The sequence below is a fragment of the Plectropomus leopardus genome, chromosome 3 (assembly GCF_008729295.1).
Source record: "Plectropomus leopardus isolate mb chromosome 3, YSFRI_Pleo_2.0, whole genome shotgun sequence".
NCBI classification, from domain to species: Eukaryota; Metazoa; Chordata; class Actinopteri; order Perciformes; family Serranidae; genus Plectropomus; species Plectropomus leopardus.
This window is the reverse complement of record NC_056465.1, coordinates 20,776,902-20,800,804: the sequence shown is the minus strand read 5'-3', so window position 1 is coordinate 20,800,804 and position 23,903 is coordinate 20,776,902. Positions and strand designations below refer to the sequence as shown.

Sequence of the window (23,903 nt, the reverse complement as noted above, 5' to 3'; positions counted from 1 at the left end):
TGTACTTGTGTAAACTGTTTGGTATTTTAATTTATACCAAAACATATTTGTAAAACCTTTATGCATAAATCTTTCTTTGTAAAGTCACAAAAGCAGTCGGATAAAACTAATAAAAACAGTGTTTCCCTTTGAATTGTGGTGGGATAAAAGTATGAAGTGACATGAAAAGAAAATACTCAAGTACAAGTACCCAGTAAATGTACTTTGTTACCTTCTACCACTGACACTGAGCACAAAATCACTTCATATATTTCCTCAGCTTTTTCAGTATGGTGTTTAGAATAAGGATTCGAATACTTTAGGGACTGTTTTTTATGAACGGGTTGTGGGTGGCGCCAGTTAGGGAGGTGTGGGGAACTGTGGACATTAGTTATTCATGGTGAAGGGCTGGTAATGAATGAATTTTCCCTCCGTTATGCAGGGAGGCTAAAAAAAAAAACAAAAAAAAAACATGTAGCTCTGGGGAGGGTCAGGATATAAAGTGATGAATTTGATATGTTAGTCGCTCTGATTAATAAAAAAAATGATTAGAGTAATAAGTAACTAAAAGTAAAAATTAAATTAATGGCATTGGGCTTCAATTTTCACACCAGTATGCAAAATATTTATAAAATAAATAAATTGCATAATGTGCTGAGTATGTGAAGTGTGTAAGAAATATAACATGTGCCTCATGCTGCATGTAAAGGTTTACATTAAATGACCGCTACAGGCTTTTATGGCTGCAGTAACTGGATTACTGATCGTGCGTGATTTTATCCACATTTTCCCGTCATTTTGCCTGACGTGATATCTGGAAATTTTTGGATCTTGACTAGAGTATAAAATAATGTCATATGGGTTTAAATGATGTTTGGCTGCGTAACATGAGCTTTTGAAGGTGGCTCTCCCGAGAAGTCTGGCAATTTAATCAACCAGTGATTAAATGAATTCCAATTATCAATATTTGGCCAGTTTGATGATTGATTAGCAACTGATTGAAAGCATCTCTGTCTATTGCAAAAAAAAAAACCCTTAGAAATAAGCAGCTGAGCTTTTGCATCAATATTATTTGTTACAAGATATATCATTTTTAAACTGCTAATCCGTGTGTTCTCCACTCTCTAACTGAAGAGGCCATAAACTATAACTCGAACTCTGAGACGAGGTCAGCGGTGCAGTAACTTATGTTGCCATAGCTTTTTAGGTCTAATACATTGAACATTTCTGCAGGTTTTGGATGTTGTGGTGCCTTGTGGACCTGCGCTGTGGACTGGACTCGTCTCAGGAGTGTTCGGGAGTTCGGGGACGAGCAACTAACTTAACTTTACTTTTTTTTTTTTTACTTTTGACTTTGTAAAATCTCAAACACATTTCCAGGTGCTCATGTGGTACCATATATGTCTTAACCTACTTGCTTAGAAGTAACAAATCCATATCAACACAAACACATGTGCCTTTTGAATTGTACATTTTTCATGCCTCATTTTGAGTAAATAAATGGTATTTCCACATTTTAAACTTGCTGCCACTTTTTTTTTTATTAAAATGAGTATATACACATAAGAATCTGTGACTGTGTTCAATGCGTCATCCATAATTAATTTTGAAAGTGTTGTCACATACAGAAGCGGCTGCACTGACACAATCTGAACCATTTATCCTTTTCCAGACGCTGGCTACTGTTCACTGCTCCTTGTATCATTACCAGGATGTAACAGGTGTACGTCTGCATGCTGGGACCAGAGCAAGCTCACAATAACTTTTCATTTTGGGCCACATTCATTCAATATGTGGAGATACATTTTATAGACCCTACATCTGAAATTTTTCAGGTTACTGGGATTAATGTGAGGAGTCTGCATGTCTCCTCTGGTCTCCACTAACAACTAACAGAGAGGGTAAAAGTCTTTGCCAGGAGCTACAGGCTCTTGTACCACACTTACGTCTGTCGAGGGTACTGCGGATGCAGCTTTATAGAAGTCATTTTCAAGGTGAGTGTAAATCTACAGCAATGTGATCCCCTGAAATCCTCACCAGTACTGTTCTTCCACAAATAATGTGGAAATTAGCTATTCAGTCCATTTGTGTAAAGCCACAAACATGAGTAATATCTTGGATAATAAACAAGGTCGTCCTTGCCTGACGAAAACAGCTGGTTGTTGTTGTTTTGAATTCAAAGCTGGAACTTCCGCCTGCAGGCATCCATCTCGTGGCGCTGGAAACAGAAAGTGCATTTTTTTTTAGTTAATCAGAAAAAAAAAAACCTGGGACATAACTCCTATAGAGTAATGACTCCTAAATTGTGGAAAACATTAGCATTTTAGCCACTCTGGTTCCCTCGTCTCAAAGTCATTGGGGGCTTTTGGTTGGAAATCTTGAATAAGCTATAATCTTGAATAAAGCTTCAAAAATCCTGAAAGTGGTGTTCATTTGTGAAGATTACCGTGCTGAACAAAATGTTTCAGGATCGTGAAAATTTGTTATTTTATTTTCTGCAATGATCCAAAATCCACTGGAAAAAAATCCAATCGACTTTTTGACAAGGAAACAAGGGGACGCTAGAGTCATATTTCAAAAGTACTTTTAACACGTTTAGGCAAACGTTGATTTACTATGCAAGTGACATGACACAAAACTGTCATGTCAGACTACATTATTCAGATAAGGTAAAGCACTGAAAGATATACCTTAAGGACCCATTCATACTCTCCAAACTTCGAGTCGAAGGTGCCTTTCTGTAGTGAGCGGAGTTTGAGGGTGAAGCGAGGTCCCAGCTCCTGAATACCGACTTTCTTCTCGTTTTTGAAGATGTACCTTCAAAGATTCAAAGATTTATTTACACCTTTTAAATTTAAGATGCAGTGTCTGGCACAGTTTTTGAGAAGGGAGGGTTATATTACAAGGCATCATATCCACAGTGAAGATGCTCACCTGTGGAATCTGAAAAAGATGAAGTCTCTCTGGTTGTGGAAGGTGGCGACTTGTCGACCCACAAACTGAGGATCTTGTGGGAAGAGGGCAGCGAACAGCCGGCCGATGCTGTGTCCCAGACGTGTGGTGAAATTGTTGAGGATCACCTCTGGATGGTGTTCGGTCGGATCTTTGCCTCGTCTCTGCAGAGAGAAAATACTCTCTGATAAGATGACCAGTCCCTTCAAAATGCTGCAAGGTTGCGGTGATATCAATTTTTTTCAACTAATTGAAACAATCCATGTGAATTCCTCACAACCTACTAGATTTGTCCAATCGGTACAATTATTTTTTTCAAATTTTCCTCATCATAGTGCCCCATGAGTCTTACCAATCATAGCTGCAGCTGTTTAATGTCAACAAACTCCCCTCGTTGTTTCTTGTTTTCTTAACTCCTTTTTCTACTCCTTAAGATGTAGCAGGACTTAAGGATACATTTTAATTTCATTTTTCAAACGCAGTTGAAAAATCTACTTTGTACCTTGTGTATTCCAGAAAGTAGAATAGTGAAAACTCTAGTTAACCCTGACATGAGGGAAACTCTGGGTTTTCATTTCCAGAAAGAGCAGCAGTAACTGACTCTGTGAACCTAACCTGCTCGGTGGCAGGCTTTCTTAAAAAAAGCGTCTTTTTCATAACACTGCAGCGGTTTTCAGTATGTTATAGTTCGACTAAAATATTAATTGCACATAATGTGTTTTCGCAATTTAAATTGCAAAAACAGTGTGAAACTTTTCCTCACATGGGATCAATGAATAATTATCTGCATCACTCGTCACGTGATGAAAAATAGTCGAACATTATTCTAAACTACTGCATCCAATTACAATCATTTCTCTATGTTCTTGATTTACTCTTTATAACTGTATACATTTCAAACCTTCCACTAGGCTAAATTTTTCATCTTCGGTTGTCTCCCTTGTGTTTTGTCTGCATCAGACTAAAGCTGAATAATTAGGCTATATTTAAAACGCGATGTAGCAGCAGTAATGATAAATGGATGCAACACTGGATAAATCCTTTTTGTGTGTTGACTTGTGTGGTTGTGAAATTGCAGACATGAGTGACACAAACATCTCACATTTACCTACAAAAATGACTGCTTGGGACCAAACAAGGCAAATCCCTGATGTTCTGCAGTAAACTGTTCAATACCACGAACAGCATTGTGGTAAAACACAGCAAGACCGACTGACAAACACTTTACAAGCACAACACACACCCAGAGAACAGCCGAAACTCGAGGACAACAGACAAAGTCAATCACCACCAACACGGCTGTAGCCAAATCTACAGCACCTGCTGAAAGAGTCATGGTGAGCTACGATTAAATACGCATGGTTAATAACATGAGTGTACTATACGTCACAAACATAGAATAGTACGGTTTTATTTTCACTGGAACAGGCTGCCTTCAAATTTAAGAAATTATTTTTAAAAATCTTGACTAATTTGAAATTTTCTCTTGCTTCCACAATTTCATTGCCATTTTTTTAAACAGATGTGGTTGTGAAATCCAGATTTTTAGGCCGCAAAAAATCAAAAGAGCCAGCATCACTTGAGTTATGAATGTGCAAAGTTGGCAGTATGTTTCAGTTCAATGAGGGAAAGCAGTTTCTTTTAGGCTTAATACATCATGTATATCTTCAGAAACCCGCTGTTATCGTCAAGGTATGACATTCATCCCCTTTAATAAAAAAAAAACAAAGACGGGTAAAGAGCATAAATTGATCAACTTGCCTTCATCTCCTTGCGTAGTCGAACACTGCTGACCTTGAAGTGTGCAGTTGGTCCATCAGGAAGATGACAGAGAACCAACCCGTCTTAAAGTCATGGTTAAGGGAACTAACATTAAAAAAATGAGTCCTGTGCAACTTTTTTATTCCTCGCTGACCTTTCATCTGATGAAAGTGATCTCTGAAGATGGTGATTTCAGACTCAGTAAAAAGCATGCAAGCTGCTTTGATTTTAAAACAGAATTCTCTTCTTTATCCAGATTACAGCAATATCAATAAATACTGGATATGAATATTTAGCTTCACACGTTGCCTCTCAACTGACTCAGCTTCTTTTGAGGATACTAGGCACTTTGCGATCCTCGTTGATGACCATGAGGTAGGTGAAGTTCCTAGCGACGCACTGAGGAATGATCCTCTTCAGGGCCAAACCTCTTCTGTAGTACACGTGGGCGTTTGGGATTACTGTGGCCAGCTGTTCACAAAACTTCACCGTCCTCTGCAAGACAAACACCAGACAACGCTCAACGTGCTGAACAGACAGCGCTTGAAAAGAGTGAGAAGAAGCCTCAGGAGAATTTACATCAGGACAATTCATACAGCTTCTATACGGATGAAAATGACACACACTGAACGTGAAACTGCCTCAATATTTCATTATCTACAGCGTTGTCCTTATTTCCGTATACAAAGCTAATTAAAAGACACAATGAATTATATTTAAATCCAGAGAGGAAAAAGCTTTTACACAAAGTGTTAAAAAAAAGCCAAGTATCAGAAAATCTACAAGTGGAGCATCAAAATTTGTAAAGGTCGGTTTGCTGATATTTAAAGGTGACATATTCTGGAAACTTTTTATGACATTGTGAGGAAAAAACAAAAACAAACATGTTTTATTCCAAGCAGCAGCCACTCACCCCTCTTGGTCTGTCTGATGTTGTGATGAGCACTTTGGGGTTTGTTATCCCGTTAAAGTAGGAGGAAAATTCATCAGTTCCCTCGTCAAAAGCAATCTGTATATGACAGGAAAATACACACATTAAAGCAAATACACAAACACAACCTGAAATCATTTGAACGAGCTCATCCATACCTCTTCATCTTCTGGGTCAACCGTTGTCTCGTCGTAAACCCTCTGGTTCTCTATCGTCTTTGGGACCTCTTTTGGAGGTGCCTACATTAGGGACAGAATTCGTGAATGCCCAATATTAACAACTTTACATTGTTTAATGGTAAAATTCATCCATATAAGATAAGACGGATTACATTTTAGTCTTTAGTTGATCACTGAAACATCCCAGACAAAACACAGAGAAAAGAATCTCACCTTGTCACCCAAAGCATCCCTTTCTTTTTTCTTCTTTTTCTTCAGCTGCATCTTTTGCTGAAAATGAAGACAGAAAAATCATAACAAATAAAATTCCAGCCAGAGCATGTAGCATAGTATAGAGTAGAGTAGCAAGATATACAGTAAATATGTAAAAATGATTTTAGTAAAACTTTTCAGTGAAAATGATTTTGATGTGAAGAACAGACTAGAAACTGTCATTTAAGACGAAAACAGATGTTGACAAAGTCTGCACTGAATTTGCAGTTAAAGAAAGAAAATGCATCTCAATATATGTTATCACAGTAATCAGCATACTGCAAGACATTTAAAATCACAGTAATATTGTATCTGACCAGAGGGCTCTGATGAGTCCCACCCCTAGTGGACTAAGACAGGTTTCCTGCAGCTTAAGGAAAGTTAGATTTAAGACGTTTTGAGGGTGTTTTTTTAAATGTCACGTGGAATTAAATTTAAGACTTGTTTTACAATAACCAAGATCGAAGAAAAAAAAAAACATGAGCTGACATCAGTTACTTTAAGCTACAATCTTACCCAATCATTTACTGTATCTTAAAACATGACTTCTTTGGTCCAGTGAAAAAGTGAGAGGATCTTCAAATATTGAAAAAAAATGTGTAACACTTTCTTCACTGGAACACATGAAAAAAATGACAACATTTATATATATATATATATATATATATATATATACACAATACACACACACACACACACACACACATATATATATATATATATACATATATATATATATTTATACATATACACACACACACACACACACACACACACACACACATATATATATATATACATACATATATATATATATATAATACAAATATATACACACACATATATATACATATATATATACATATGTATATATGATTAATATAATCCTATTCAAGACACAAAAACAAATAAGGCCTTAAATTTTGGATTAATAAATGCAATGCCGTTTAAGAGTTTTTTGAGCATCCGACAATACCGCCAAGTATATTTTTATCTGAATTGCAGAATTGCAGTACAGTAAATATATACTGTATTTGGTTGTTGACAAAACATTAGTTTCAAATAAAGTACATCAATTTTGCACTGAAACCAACCTTACAATGACTCTGTAAATGTTTCGTTATTGTAGTTAAACTCCAGTACTCATGAGGGTAGACTATTAAAACACCAAAAAAAAAATTGAATCTACACCTCTCAAAAACTTAATTTCAACAAGTCTTAAACTTAAATATCTTCATGAAGACAGGACACTGTTGTGTTAGCCTGCCTTAGCTTTAGCTTAGTGTAGCTAACAAACTAGCGGCTAAGCTAGCTGTAACTAACTTGCGAAGTGCCAACTCCTCCAAGAATACTTTTCTTTCTTTACCTTTCTTTTCTCCTGCTTGAGCTTCATGAACATGAGGTGTCTTCGCTGTTTGTTCTTGATTTCGGACACACTGAAGGTAGGAGGAAAGGCAGCCGTCGAGGGGTCGCTCTTCTCCATTTTCTCCTCCTTCGTCTCAGCCCCGCCGTCTCCTCCATCTCCGCCCGGATTCACAGTCTTCTTTGGCTTCTTGTTCTTCTTTTTCTTACTTGTGTTGCCCTGACTTACGGGAACTTCTGTAATGTCCATCTTGTGTCAGCTGTATGTTTTGGCTAAAGTTTTCACGTGTGTGGGCGCTAGCTTCCTGTGCTCACAGCGGGAGAACGGAAGTAAACGAGGTGTGGTGGTGAATGAAAATATGAGGACACCTAGTGGTGAGGAGGAGAAAGCCTGCTGCCCCACTGCAGCTCAGCTTCAACAAGTTTGATTTCAGCGAGTGAAATAAGTACTTAAAACCCATTGAAAGCTGGAAAAAATGGATTTATTTCTATCAAACACATGGCATGAAGGCAGTGAGCAACTTGGCCCCGACCAAAAAAAAGCAAAAAAAGTTTACAAGGAAATTACCTGAAAATTAAAAAGACACTCTCCTAAAGACAATAATAATGACAATCACTAATTTCTGGCAATTTTTGCCTATTAAAAAAACAAAATTCTTCTGTCTCTTTCTCTCTCCTTTTCTTTTTGAAAATTAATTTTCAAGCTTTTCCTGTCACCTTCACCAATTTCTTCCAATTGGCTCATTGCCTTTTCTCACATTTTTGAAGATAATTAAAACCTTTAAACCCTTTTGTTCAGGTTTGAAAGGTTTAAAAACTTGTGAAAGGCATCTAAATACAGCACAAGAAATACATTATACACATACATTAAATTTGTTTTCATCTTTCTATTTTGTTTTTTGTTTCTACTAGAAATTGTTCACATAGTTATAAATGTAAAACACATAAACACACAATACACATACATTATTTTTCTCATACTGTCTACCTGAATGTACCTGTATTAACTCTCTGTCTGAAACACTTAGAATATATCTTAGCCGATATCTCCAATACTCACACTAAAACATTTTAAAAACTGCTAAATAACACCAAAGGTAAAAGTAAAATTTGTAGATTATTTTGCTTTTGGAGTGAGTTGCCACTTAAACACCTAGATTTTGTCAAGAGTCTTCTTGTCAAAATCCCAATTTTGAGATTTGAATTACTTTAGTTTTGTGCATATATGTTATATATTCCTGAACAAATGCATTAATGTAGAGCCAGAAAATATCCCAGCAGTGAGAGACTGTACACACTACACAGAGAGTTAGAGTATTCTAAAGTTTTTTGAGGTACAAATATGATTTTTACCTATGGACCCCCCAAATCGTTTAATCCGTCCACAGCTGACACAAGGTCAATTGCCCACTAACAGATAAACAGCAACACAAAATGTGTGTTTATATTAATATAAATTATGAATTTCCATTTATTTCATGTGGAGTTATAATATAGCAGATAATGCTTTAGGCATGATTATAAAAATAAAAACGTTTTTCATTGATTAAAATAAACAGAACACAAAAGACAGGAATTAACATCATACATCAAACTGTGAGTATTACTTCTATTACTTATAGTCTGGAGATTTATTGGTATAATTAATGCTTTAAGTGATATTGGGTTCTTTTCTTAGTTTTTGGTATTACAGCTACACTTTTCTCTAGATTTTGATGAAGTGCAGTGCCTCTAAAGATCTGAGTGTGGAGCATCAGAGGATGACAATTCATCTCTACATGGTTCAAAAACGTGTTATCAGGGTATAAAAAGCCTGCCCAACAGTAACATCATTGGTGCATATTGCTCCTCCACCTCTTTTCATCTGACTCGTTTCCCTGTTCATATCAGCTATGCAGGTCCAGCCACCACCAGGAGTCACACACCACTTGGGGAGTGATCGACAGTATCACTGACGGACTCCCCGACAGGAGTACTTCTTTCTCACATTGTACACATGATGAGGGATGCTGGTGCTGCAGTTAGAAGGTAGAGGACCGCGCATCTTTCCCCCAGCTCCTCACATACAGTTCCTGTTCTGTATAGTTTACAATGAGGCCGGAGTACAGATCTGTGTAGGGAAAAAAACAAAACACAATACTGTTATCTATGAAAATAGGTGTGTACCCTTTTACAAAAACACACAGAGACAAAATTCCAAAATACATTTCATACATGCATAACAAAAAGCAGTGGCGTGTCCAGACTTTTATTTTACTGGGGTGACACTGACTTATGCGGGGTCGACATGTAGAATGAGTGCTGCTGCAGGCATACTCTTTGGCATAGTTTTAATGCACCATTTTTGTTTTCACTACCCACTCTACTAACTTACATTGCAGTGTCTTACATTCTTTTTTATAGTTAAGTTTAAAAAAAGTAGTAATAATTAATAATACAACTGTCACTGTTGTATTATTATTAGTAATGTAAAATAAATGTAAAATAAAGCTTTCCTGAGCAGTAAAAACTTTATTATTCACAGGTATTCAGCTCAAGTACATCCATGCTTATCCATATGACTCGCCAACCTTCTACAATGAGCTACAGTGTGTTGCACAGCGAGCCTGCTACCCAAAACAGAAACCCTGGTTTCGTGTAAAGATTCTAACTTCGCTGAACGGACGTATTTTCACCAGCTTTGCAAAATACACACGTTTTGGGGATGGTGAGTGTTTGCAATCAGTCAATCGAGATTCAAGTTTTAAAGTTTGACATTAGGTTGATGATAAACCCAACACATTTTTTTAAAAAGGTCAAAAATATAAACATGTTTACAATGCCACTGCATTGTAAACATGTTTATATTTTTGACCTTTTTAAAAAAATGTGTTGGGTTTATCATCAACCTAATGTCAAACTTTAAAACTTGAATCTCGATTGACTGATTGCAAACACTCACCATCCCCAAAACGTGTGTATTTTGCAAAGCTGGTGAAAATACGTCCGTTCAGCGAAGTTAGAATCTTTACACGAAACCAGGGTTTCTGTTTTGGGTAGCAGGCTCGCTGTGCAAGGATAAGCATGGATGTACTTGAGCTGAATACCTGTGAATAATAAAGTTTTTACTGCACTGTGATCCATTTATCTTATTTAATCTTCATTTGATAGGGAAGAATGCAACAGGCATTAACTTACCTATTTCATTGAATTGATCATAGGAGTAAGTTACACACATAAATGCTTGAGAATTTGCATTTCCACTGTTTGGCCAGAAGTCTTTATTTTGATATGTTGGAAATCCTGGTGTACTGTGTGAGAGCCAAACTCCTGTGTTTTTGTCCAACATCACGATTCCTTTAGGGAGGAAAATAAGAGAAAAAATAAAAAAGGAACAGAGCTTGGTTAAAATATATCTTTGACTTCGAGCAAAAATAAGATGGAACATTGCTGCACCGACCTTTACTGTGACCAAATGATGGAGGAGCTGTATATGGTTTAGGAGGTTGATCATTATAGAGCATGTATTGAAAGCCTTCAGTCTACAATAAAACAAAAGAAACTCATAGTCAGTGTCAAGGTTTAAACACTGTGCCATATAAGAGAGACACATGTTGTCATTTATGTCACCTGTCTGTCGTAGAAGTCAAGAAGAGGTTTCAGGGTGTTTGCCAAAGTACCGGATTTACTGTTGATTTTCTCTTTGCTGACTTTCCATCCATTGGTGCTCTCATCCATGTACAGATACGACAAACCGTGACCGTGTGTATTGGGCAACTTGTAGAGAATATACCTAATGATACAGAGACGAGTATATTCTATTATATATTCAGCAGGCATTGAGAATCGGTAAAAATAAAAAATACTCCATCACAAAATTTCCACCAACCAGTCCACCTCTTTTCCTTCGTCATCCCTGCATTTCACATCTGAATCACACCGTTGAAAAAGGATCCCAACAATCAAGAAAAATCTCACCATTTCTCTCTGAAACAATCAAACATAATTATGAGAGAATAACAAGGGCAGGAGTCCTATTTTCACGCATTAATCACCTATTCGATGGCCTTTACATCATGCCAAATTTTCTAAATATGTAGCAGGCCATTGGGGTAGTGATGAGAGATTAGTCTTGTATGTAATTCATCCAGAGTTTAATAATCACAAAATGTCTAGAACAATATTATTGAAGTTTTTTGTGACTATCTATATAAACATCCAGAGCTTTTATCCTTGTATCTTTAAGCAGAGACAGAGATTACAATGTCGCAAGTTCATTATTTCAGTCACACGACAACTTGAGTGTCTAATGAAGGTTATGAGGTGTGGCTGAAAGCTCGAGAAATAGCTAATAGTTGGACCTTGAGTTACGTTTTTTTGTTTGTTTGTTTGTTTGGTTTTTTTGGGTCAAACCACTCTTCTTGACAGTCTTGCAATATTTAAGATCTAAAGATCTAAAGACCATTTTTCAATGGTCTCAGTCTTGGACTTGACTGCATTTTTTTTTGTATCGTCTTAGTCTTGTGTCTCAAACACACACTGGTCAAGACCACAACTGTTAGTCTGTTTTGCCTGCTCAGAGAAAACAGAGAAAAATTCCCATTCATAAAATTCACCTCTGTTTGCCTTTTAATTATTTTATCAAGACTTTCTCATTGTACACTCATGTATAAACACATATGCACAATAAAAGAGCTGAGTGAAGAGGAATCTCTTTTTGTTTTCTGTGGGTGTTTTTACGAGAATTTGAGGAAGTGCCTATGGTTTGCCCTAGCCGGGATTCACAGTGGTCCAGTTTCGGTCTCTATACACTCTGATCTTGGTCATGACTGGGTCTCGGTTTAGGTAGTCTTGACTACAAGACTGGTTCTTCAGGTCCAGAATTAACTTTCATGCTCAAAGATTAAATATATTTTTTAATTTAGCAATTTTGCTCAGTTGGGTTACCCTTGCTACACACTCTGAAAATTAACTGTGACAGAAACAGTACGCCAGTAAGGTTTTTGGTAAACCCAAGTCCACAGAACAGCCTCAAAGCTTCAGTCTGATTAGTCTCTGAACCCTCTTGGATGGATAAACACCTTTGTTCATTAAGACATTCGCATTTTGTGTTTTGGTGTTGGAGGAGAAGATTCTTTATGTTTTTTCTTTTAACTTTTAAAACTGAGAAAATCTGACACCACCACCTTGGATGTCAGGGCTCCTCTAAGAATTTCAGCTATGATTTTTAAGCAATGTGGCAGAGTTATCAGGGCTGTAAAAGCTGTGTATTTCTATACAGCAATTTCCTGAACCTAGAAGATAATACGACCCAATGTTGCAACACAACTGGTTCCATTTTCAAGTACTGAAAAGTAAAAACATTAGTTGACATTTTAATCAATTTACAGTTCTTTCATTATATCCACTTTCTGACACTGTATTCTTCTTGATAAGTACACTTATACACGAAGGAAATGCACGTTTAAACTATTTATCACACTTGCTTTTAACTTAATAATATCTAGAACATGTAAAAATCAGCATGTTTCCAATTTTAAATTTTAACTTTTTGTTTTTTTAAGCATCATTTCTAAACATGTAAACAATTTACTTACATATGTAGCCATCGTCATTTCTCTTCAAAGTCAAATGTGTATCTGCTTTGCAAAGCTGTCTTAATCTCTCACTGTTAAATGGAACTAACACCCACATCTTCTACACATGTCATCTGCTTCCTCATTTCTTTGCTCAGACACTACACTGAAGATGATTCATTGATTCTGTGCTTCACACCAGAATGTTGATCTGCTGGTTATCAGGTGACGACACGTTTATCTGCCTTTCCAGTGCAGCAGGACCCAGGTTGAGTGGCTGCTTTACTGGAGACGGACATGACACTGACCAGAATAAGAGACTCTTCAAACTGAACACTATTATCATAGATCAAAGAGACATGTTCTTAGCAACAACAGAAAAACACGTGGATCCACAAAGAATAATGTATTATTGTAATTAATTACCAAATTAATACATTTCAGTATTAAGGAAACTGTTTATTTAATTTCTATGAAACAGTCGTCATTATGAAAGTGAAATGTAGATTGACACCCATCTGCCTCAGTCAGGGTGTTACAACAGATATGAGCAGACCGGCACACTGAAATAACTGCGAACATATAGGACCTGAAGGAAACTAACAGAACAAATTATGTTAATAATATTTTTTTAACATTATTATTATTATCTCAACCTATATATATATCTTTACATGCATTAGTACATGTAGTGCACGCTCTACCAGTTGAGGTACTGGGGCAGACTGTATAAACTCTCTGTGGCACTCAGTTTCTTTAGTTTTGCATAAGCTTGTCAGACTTTGATGGCTCCATGGATCAGGTAAATAAAGCAAATAACTTTCAGGGATTCAAATTTCATAAGCACCCATAAGTAAGTGTGTGTGTGTGTGTGTGTGTGTGTGTGTGTGTGTGTGTGCATGTGTGTGTGCATGCACGTGCAGCAGTTGGAGACGGACTTAGCCCAGAGTCAAACCCCTCTGTCAGACCCCCCCTCACATGTTATGTGAAGAATATCAGCTTTTGCCATCAAACAGGAGATTTAGAGTCCCACAGGCTCGATTGAACAGGTTGAGAAGCTTGTTCGTCCTCAGTCTGTCAAACTATTTAATCAAATTATGGCTTCTAAGTAGCCTCAGTGTGCCTGCGCCTGGATCAAACACAGAATGTAACAGGGAAGGATTATTATGTTTCACTGCATCCACTTCTCATAATGATTGACGTGATTTACATGTGATTTTGTTGGTTAAATGTTGTTTTGTATTTTTGTATTTATGTTAAATAGTTGACACCCTGGGATGCAAGATGCCATTTTTTTCCAGACAATTAAGCAAAATTAATCGATCAATCGATCAATCAATCAAACAGTGAGTGATAAAAGAGGTGCAAAACCAGGAACCAGATGCACAGTGTTACAATCAAAACCTGAGGGTGGTTTGGATTCAAATTGTGATTCCATGTTGCTAGCAGTGTCTTGTTTCAGGAAATCTGTTGAAATTATTGTCATTTAACAGAATAAGACTAAAGTCTTTATTACATAGTGTCTATAGGTGTCAAAATTAAACTAAAAGTTGTTTTTTTTTTTAGGATTTTTAACTAAATTTAAGACTGACATTTGGACAAATCATCTTTTAAAAAACAAACCAAAAACAATTTAGTTACACATGAAGGTAAAAGTGTATAAGTGGTTCTGTGAAAAGAAAAGTTTTATGTAGGAATCTGATTATTATTCTACATTTTGACAACAGTTAAATCAAAGTTGTAAAATTTGTAACCAGTGATGTAATGTAATAAAAGAAATAATACTGTGTGACAGCACTTAAGCATATTTGGGAGTATCTGTACTTAACTTGAGTTTTAGTATTTCTGTCAGCTTTCACTTTTATTTCACTACATTTCCTCGAAACATATTAGTTACTTACTATAAAACAGGGAAGGAATTAGGAAGGGAGAGAGAGGCAGGATGACAAAATAAGGAATGGGAAAGATAAAATTAATTTTGTTCTTTTAAGTTGTGAAGAAGTCCTCATGCAGGCTTGTAATGCATAATGCGTAATGCATGCTCAGTTTTTTTAGGTGGTGTATGTTCCAAAGAAATGAAACTCAAAATTCAAATTGCTTTCACTACTTACTTGCACTTATACTTTCAATGCTTAAGTACATTGAATGTTATTAAATTACTATTAATACTTTAATATCAGATACTTTAAGACTTTCATTGAAGTAATATTATAATAGGTGACTTTAACTTCTACCAGATTTTCCAGTAAGATTCATTCATCCTTTATTTAAATCTAAATCTAAATTAAGAATATGACATGAGTGAAGAAAACTCCACAAATAAGTTGAGGAGTATTGAAAACATGAACTGGTCTTCACACTGTGACACAATTCTTGATTTGTTTAAGGGAAATAAGAATTTAGGATGCAATAAAGGGCTACATGTAAAGCATAGTATTCACGGTTGCATAATGTACAATGAGAAAAACACACCACTGACCACAAGGTGACACTGTTTACCCAAAACACGTCATACTGAAGTTATTCACCAGGTGTATCTTCCCAACAAGGCAACACTTACCCATGATGATGTTGATGGGCCCGTCTCCACCTGCATAAAATACAAGAAAACATTTAAAAGTTAGAAATTACCAGCACACCACAGCTTGATTTGCAGTTGGCTACTGGGCAGGTCCACTGGGGAAGTTGGAGGTCATGGGACCTGCTGAAAGGAAAGTCTTAGGTGGCAAAAAGAAAGGGGCCTTTCACCTGAAGTGACAATCCTTCACTTTCCCAAGCTTTATCCAGTTGTGGATCGTTTAAACTGGAGACATATTTAGAATCAGCAGTATAAGTTATATCCGCAGTTGCTCAAAATAATTAAATAAATAAATAAAAATGTATAAAACGTAAGGAGATAAAAGTTCTTATAATTACATAAACACAAGCAAATTAAGAATGAAGATGAAAATTACACACCTTACCTAAATGTGAGCCAGGTCTGACACTGAAACACTTATTTCTTGCATATCCATTTATTTAACAGATGGGTACATAAAATAGGCCACTGACAACTTCGGGGTCCTGACCCCCATTACTGGTCACCAAAGCTTTGAAGGAAATCAAAGCCTTCTTGATTTTTAAGGGTGTAAAAAAAACTTATTTACAGCAAGCCTGTATCTTAGCATTTCATATATTTCTGTGTCTAAAACTGAATAAAATTGTTATTTCAAAGTTTAGGTTATTATTCAAGACATAAACTTCATGAAAAAATCTCACAGGATAAGGGCACAGTAAAGACCAGAACAAAAGCTACACCACTATTACTACTACTACTACAAATAAAAAGTGTATATGACTGTTAAAAAATATGGCAAAACATGAAAACATCAGGAAAACTCATTTCTGACGCAATATTCACTGAAAAATAATCTGCTCAAAATTCATCCAAACCGCTTGTTTTACACAAAGTTGCTGCAGTTTTTGTGCTGACTATTAAGGTTAAATGTACAGTTTATAATTTATTCTGTGCTGTTATTGTTATGCTTTCAGTATAACATGAAATATCAATTCAGTATCCAGGGGTTGCCAGTTTATCCAATTAACTTAGTATAAAAAAAAGAAAAAAAAAAGACAAAGAAAAAGAGAACCGTTTTCATACAAGATACAAATTCACACAGCTGGTAAAATAAAACCATATATTCTTCCAGTCAGTAGATTATCAAAGGCTTGACATGTTACTACCAATGAAACTGATAGCTAATTTGAAACGTTTGTGGTCCGATGGTTGCATGCCAGCAGCTTTAACTCTAACAGGATCCACCTACACATTTAATCTCGTAACTTTCAAACAGATTTAAACCATGCCGTGTGAGACTAATCCAGTCCGCTTCATCCAATCGTTCGCTCTCTCGCTCAGCAGCCAATGTACCATTCCACCACCTGTCTGAAGGCCTTATAAATCAAGGGGTTGAAGGTGCAGAGCAGCCCCCCACCACGCCACATTTGGGCCTTCTCCCTGTTCAGATCCCCCACGCAGGTGACCTGGTCCTCGTAGGCTCGCGACACGCACCACTTTGAGTGGTCGTTGTAGGACTGGAACCGGACTGATCCAGGAAGCCGAATTCTCTTGATGTTCATGGTGTGTTTGCGCAGGGAGCAGTTGGAGAGCAGCTCGTGACCTTTTGTCTGCCAGGACTCCACCAGCAGGTCGGCATCCAGATCCTGAGCCACCCAGCCCGTGTAGATGTCTAAATGAGAGCACAATAGGGGTTTAGTTCAGCTGCATTATGAAGAAGAATAACATTTAAAAAAAACAACACAGCAAATATAGGTACACTCACTTATTCAAAAGCACAAGAATAGGTTAAATGTTTTATTAATAATAGTCCAACAGTTTTGTTATTTATGTTGCTTATTGGCCCCCTCACTGGTAATAGAAAAAAGACTGACTCAAAAAGTCTTGGTGTCCTGTCTGAGCAACATCTGAACTTCAAATCCCGTATTACAAAACTTTTTCAGTCCTGTTTCGTTTGGATAAGTAATATTGCAAATGTCAAACCAATACTATCAGCAAAAAACTTAGGGCTTATGGTGCATACTTTAATCCTTTCCTGTTTAGCCTTGCATGTTTATGTGTAGATTTTATTTGAATGTGAACCGCTTTGTAACTGTGTGTTTTAGAAAGTGCTATATATAAATAAAATGTTATCATTTATTATTATTATTATTATTATTAGCTGCATAAGAGTTTATCTATGAGACTTCTTGGAAACAACTGGGAAATATTTTTTAATAAATGAACATTTAAAAGATCTGTAATTAGGCTTTAATGAGTCTGGGGATTCATATTTTAAATGAGCTCTGTAATGTTTTACGCACAAATATAACCTTCATGTTCAGGGCTCATAATCTTTACAGAATATTTTACTCTCTCAAAATACAAGACAAAACAGGGGTGTTTAAAAAGCCTATGAATGACACAACCTGTGTCCAGGTAAAGGCTAAGAAATGTAATGAGGATGGTGAGTGCTCGTAGGGTAACAGAGGTAAAAAACAGAGGGTACTTTTGAAGGCCTTAGGTGGGGTGTGTTCAAACGGTGCTGAGATGATAGCGTGTCTGCACCTGATAATGAATGACTGTAGCAGACATGTGAAATATGCAGACAAGACAGTAACAGATAGAAGTTTTGGTTAACTTGTTAAGTTGTGTAAAAATGAACGGCTGCTGTTTTGCTGTGATACTTTCTGTGAAATTTTGTTTCAGTAAATTTATAGATATTTTTTGCACAGCACCAAAGGAGCAAATAAACATCGAAAAAGCTAAATATAAATAACCAATGGCACACAAGGGATACATTACCATCCACAAAGCTTTCAGATTTGACAAAACTGACAATCTTGTCCCCTCGGATTGAGAAAAGTTGCTCCACACTCTTATCTGAGGCCAGCGGTAGTTTGGAGCCTTCACACAGCTGAACCAGCTGCGGCAGGTCGGCCAAGAATGCAGCCGGTACAGAGCAGTTATAGAAACGTGGGTAAAGGTACACCATCTGTTTTGCTGGAGGAGGAGAGTGTATCACAGAGAGGAGAGAAATAAGAGATGATGTATGTTAGAAAAATAAAAAGTGCACTATGGGAAGTTTCTGGTGGAAGATTGACAGCCTGAAAACAGAGAGCTGGTTTAAAAATGCTTATACTTTACCTAATAGGTATGAACAGAGTCATTGTTTTGCTTGTATACAATATAAAACTAATATCAACTTTATTGGGTATATTGGGTATATCTAATTGTGTCTACAATCTCTGATACATGGATGTTCCTCAGTGAGATCAGAGCTACATCCACTCTTTCCATGTTTATTTATTGTCCAGGCATGCATACTTTTTATTTAACAGTATTTAAATGCTTTATGTATTTTAGAGTTTCCCATACCAATTCAATGCTTTAGAGGGCCCACTGGTAGGGAGGCTGCAGAGATCTGTCTCATTGTTAAAGGAATAGTTTGGATTTTTCAAAAGTGAGGTTGTATGGTGCACCAGCAGCTCTCGTAATGGTATTTCGTTTCATTCTTTGTAAACAAATACTCTGAGAAATTACAATAAAACAAATCTTCAATCTAACATTGATAAATAAAATCATAAAAACGACATGTACTCCTTCTCCCTCATCAGCAGTCTAACCATTTGTATAATTTTTCTTTTTAAAGTTTAACTGCTGGGTATAAGGTGTCTCCCACTTTACTGTCTATTTTCAAGTTGCTGCAGATTTCAAACTTGACTACAATGTTTTAAAGGGGGCTGGGGGGCTAAAAAACAATTTCCAGGGTTCATTATATGACAGGAGACCCTTTAAACATTACCTGACAAACATTTGGCATGTACTGGGGGCCCTCACATATGGCCTTGACACTGTGTTAACGTTTTTGGCAGATAGAGAATTTTTTTAGTTGAGGTCCTGGATGTGCACAGAGCTGGATTAAGTCCAGCGCTGTTGCATCATGAGTGTTCACTCACCTATTTGGAGCAACTGATCATAACGGTAGGTCACGCAGAAAGCAGTCTGGCCATACACTTTGCCAGAGGAGGGGTAATGGTAGCCTCTCTCAGGGAACGAGGGGAAATGGGGAATGCTGTGCGAAAGCCAGAAACCTTGAGAGAGGTCAAAGAGCAGCGCCCCTGCAGAATTCACACAAACAATGCTCAATGCACGTACAAAAACTCATGCATGTAAACCAGCATGAATCCTTGCAAAACATTTCCATCAAAGTCATCTCAGGGAAAAGTCAACATCAGTTATCAGACGGATGCTCTTTGCCCGTTTCCTCCCCCCTGACACCAAAAACCATATTGATCTGTTCTTTTTTGCAAAATCATAGCATTGCATAACAGCCTGGAAACACAACGGTCATAAATTATTATCAACATAAAATAGTACACAGCTTTTAGATACAATCATGATTCATCACATACTGAAATCAAAGCAAGTCCTCAAAATTAAAGAAAAAAATTATAAATAAAAATAAATAAATAAAATTTTAGAATTAGAATTTAGAAATAAATTTTCATTCTGCACAATACCTTTAGTGTGTCCGTATCCCTGTTTGTAATCCAGGATCGGTGGTGCATCATTGTAGAGGGCGTAGACTGAACTGTTAGACTGAGGGATATACTTGTTTTATGAGTACAGTACATTTGGGGATGTCAATTTTTTCCAGTAATTTTGTATATGCAATATCTGTTACTATCTAAAAGGAATAGTTCAAACAATTTGAGAAAGTTTTTTTCCTTTCTTGTTAAGAGTAGATGAGAAGATCAAAATCTCATATATGTCAGTTAAGATGCAACCTACACTTTTATTTAGTTATTTTAATTACTTCAGTCAAGTTACTAATTTATGTTGTTACAGAATACTGTGAAATGTTGCAGGCGGACCAGAGAACATTGCTAAAAAAGAAAGCAGGGTTACAAATATAAGGCTACAGCCAGCAGACGGTCATCTGAGCCCAGCATAGTAAATATGCAGGTGCAGCACAGTAAGCAACTGGTAAGCTTAGCCTAGTATAAAGACTGGAAACAGGGGGGTGTCTGTCTCTGACCAAAGGTAACGGGTCCCTGTTATTAGTCCACTGGTTTCCTGGCAAACTCACAGGGATGACGAGATTTCGGAAGTTGCAGATTCTGGCCAAAAAATAGTTTGGAAAATACTGTTGCACATATCCACATATAAGAACTGTGCAAGGCAGATGCTTAAAAAAAGAATAGCAGTAAACAACATCAAAAAAGTCAGCGCACTGTAGCGCCCTTATATGCAGTTTATTGACATATCCACAAGTGAAGTTTTGAGCTTCCACTCTTCTTCAGACTTAAAATAGTTTGGCCCACAAGTCACTGCAAAAACACAACTTGTCATTTTTACGCAGCAAAATCACAGAAAATCAAACTGAAGTCCCACATTTGACACGTATCAAATGATGCTGCTATGACGCACTGCAGACATCAGATTTGAAAAGTCAGCATCACAGAATCACCTGTAATTTTGGAGAAGGTCACCATTTAGGCAAAATGTTTGTATATTGCAGATACTCCTATTGATTTTCTTTATTTTACTATTTAAATGGCATATATTTAACTCAAACACCACATTAATCAGCAGTATTTTGGCAAAAGGTGGCTGTTTATATGTAGGCATAGATAGTGTATTTTTCTTTTTAAACATTTTAGCTTTCTCCAAACAAGTGCTGAAGCTGCACAAAAACCACTTTTGGTCACTGGGACCTCATTTGATGATCCAAAATAGTAAAAAGGCCAAAGTAGAGGGCATCAAAGTGTTTTGACATTTCTTTTAAAGCTTTGAGTGCGTCTTCAACCATTTGAAATAATAGGTGTAGTTTAAAACCTGCACGTTGGACGCTCTCAGTGTATCTGGGCCTTTACATTTCAGTTTTTGTATGGGTTAAACTCATGGTACTCATTAATGCGTACATTAGGTACTTTTGAACAGAGCCAGGCCAGTTATTTGCCTCTGTTTCCAGTCTTTGTGCTGATTTAAGCTAATCAGCTGCTTTCTGGGCTGTAGCTTTATATTTGCCATACACATGCGAGAGGTGGATTTATCTTCTCATTTAACTCTCAGCAAGAAAGTAAACAAGAAGACTTTCAACACTGAAAATTGCCATTACATGCAACACAAAGTAAACGGTGTGACAAAGGACTGTTATTTACGTCGTCTTGCTGAGGAAGTTTTTAATGTCCAGCCTGAGCGCAGTTCCCCAAAGGACACAAAAGTGTGTCTACTCAGCAAGCTCATCAGCTGTGTTAGGTATGATTAAAGCCACAAAGGTCTCTAACCTCCCGTACACAAGAATGAGTGAAACTACTTTAAGAAAAGGGGCAAAATCTCACCTCGTAGGCCTTTCCCATGTAAAGCTGGTTCAGTGTGTTCGCCATGGCCCCCTGACTGGTGTTAACCATGAATTTACTCATCTGCCAGCTCCCTATTGAGGAGTCCATGTACATGTAGTCCACCCCACTGCCAACCTCGCCAATCTTATAATTGGGCAGTTTGTAGATGATGAACCTGCAGTGGAAGGAGAAAGAAACTTTTTATTTAGTATTAACAAAAAAAAAGACATTTTTTAAAAATAATTTTTGAATAGATTTTATATTTATTCCATGCCAAAATTTATTAGAACATTGTGCCAACAATATGTGCCTACTCTCCAAAAGACACAGGAAATTTCAAGTAACATTACATGAAACTTTTGAGTTGTCTCTGCTGCAAGGTATAATAGCAACTCACCAATCAATAGGCTCACCAGCTTCATTTTTACAGGAAATGTCAGCACTACACACTGCGCAACACAGAAATATGATTAGAATCTGTAAGCAGAAACTGAGGACTGGATCCATGCTGAAGTGCAGGCGAAGTGAAAAAAAAAAGGTTATTTTAAATCTTTTGTCGAGTTGTGTGCTTCACGATTGAGTGAATACAGGACAGCTGCCTGTATATGCAAAACAGGAAGTCATAAGATGCGGTCACATGACGAGGGAATATTGAAGGGAAAGTGAGAGGTTACAGGGGCAGTATTATATTGAATGTTTGGGCGCTTTTACCAGCTTTTAATCTGTGTAAATATACTGAGTCTACATTATGTAACTTTGCTTATACAAGTGATAGGCTTCGTGTTTTTCTTGACATTAAAAGTGATGAAACTGTTCGCACCTGGAAGCTTCTCAGTGCAACCACAGTCATCTTTTATTAGCAATGAGGTCGCTGATTGCTGAACTGAGAACCATCTGGGCAAACTCTTTCACACTGTAAGAAAGAAGTGAAATCAAAGATTTTCATTTAACTTTAAAAAAAGTTAACCATTAAAACTTCAACACCCTCATCACAAAGTACCAGTGCCTTAGCTGGTCTCTTTCGCTCCTCCATTGTACTGTTTGATCATTTACCTCCTGGGAAAGAGTGCAGAGTCAAATCCATTTATAAATAACATGTAAAAATTTATAACTGACCGATCCATGCCTGCTTGGTAAGACAAACATTTGTAAAGGCAAGCTTGATGTTTATCAGAAGGTGAAAAAAATACTAAATACATATTTATCACTTACAACTGCAGAACTGATGGCTTATTAGTTGACAAACTCACATTTACTTATAATTTAACATTGAACATTTACAGACACAAAAAACAAAATGGGGAAAACAATCTGTATTTATGACAGAATGGGAACCTCCAAACTTTACTGTAAATATTGAACATACACCAACAGCAGTAAAATTATTCTGCATGATTCATGAGAGCAGCAAATGCTCTCACTTAATGAAGGATACACAGGGCAGATAAATTAGAGGGGATCTGTGTGAAAAGAAATTATAAAATCAAATATGTATGGATCAAAATCCCTATACTCTTTTTCAAGAGATCATTAACCTACTAAATAAGTGGCCCACCACTGGCATAAAAATGATACACAACAGAAAGTCAGTGCAACCAGGAAATGAAATGAAATGGATGGATGGACATGCACTTATATAACGCTTTTCAAATCGTTTGATCGCTCAAAGCGCTTTCACACTACGAGTCACATTCACCCCTTCACATACACATACATAAACTGCTGGCTGACATTACTCTGTAAGGTGCCTTCTACTATTTACTTTTTAACCATTAATGCACAATAACACACCAATGGAACAGCCACTGGGAATAATTTGGGATTCAGTATGTTGCCCAAAGATACTTTGACATGCAGACTGAAGGGGCCATGAACCAAACCACCAACCCTTAGATTAATAGATGACCCGCACAACCTCCGCTTCCCCAGTAAAACAATGCAGTCTCATCATCATATATATCCATGATCTGTAACTGCTTAACCGGTGTACCATGCCATGGTACACTGAGGACAGGTCACCGGACAATCACTGTAATGACACACAGAGAC

The 23,903-nt window shown here is 36.9% G+C and overlaps 2 protein-coding genes and 1 pseudogene across 2 annotated transcripts; all 3 read right to left on the bottom strand.

Moving 5' to 3' along the window:
- Nucleotides 1-1,493: 1,493 nt before the first annotated feature.
- On the bottom strand, nucleotides 1,494-7,704 carry rpf1 (ribosome production factor 1 homolog). Its single transcript, XM_042481188.1, has 9 exons — nucleotides 7,421-7,704; nucleotides 6,016-6,072; nucleotides 5,782-5,862; nucleotides 5,606-5,701; nucleotides 5,034-5,187; nucleotides 4,693-4,775; nucleotides 2,914-3,095; nucleotides 2,670-2,796; nucleotides 1,494-2,197 (listed from the first exon to the last, which is right to left on the bottom strand). Exons 1-9 carry the CDS (start codon nucleotides 7,664-7,666, stop codon nucleotides 2,156-2,158), a joined length of 1,068 nt encoding a protein of 355 aa, XP_042337122.1. The 5' UTR covers nucleotides 7,667-7,704; the 3' UTR covers nucleotides 1,494-2,155.
- Nucleotides 7,705-8,884: 1,180 nt separating this feature from the next.
- On the bottom strand, nucleotides 8,885-13,107 carry LOC121941218 (annotated as a pseudogene).
- Nucleotides 13,108-15,969: 2,862 nt separating this feature from the next.
- On the bottom strand, nucleotides 15,970-22,636 carry dnase2b (deoxyribonuclease II beta). The gene is made up of 6 exons (XM_042512108.1): nucleotides 22,252-22,636; nucleotides 21,855-22,029; nucleotides 20,031-20,109; nucleotides 19,467-19,628; nucleotides 18,313-18,510; nucleotides 15,970-17,200 (listed from the first exon to the last, which is right to left on the bottom strand). The coding sequence occupies exons 1-6, from the start codon at nucleotides 22,359-22,361 to the stop codon at nucleotides 16,866-16,868; spliced, it is 1,059 nt and encodes a 352-aa protein (XP_042368042.1). The 5' UTR covers nucleotides 22,362-22,636; the 3' UTR covers nucleotides 15,970-16,865.
- Between the last annotated feature and the right edge of the window lie 1,267 nt (nucleotides 22,637-23,903).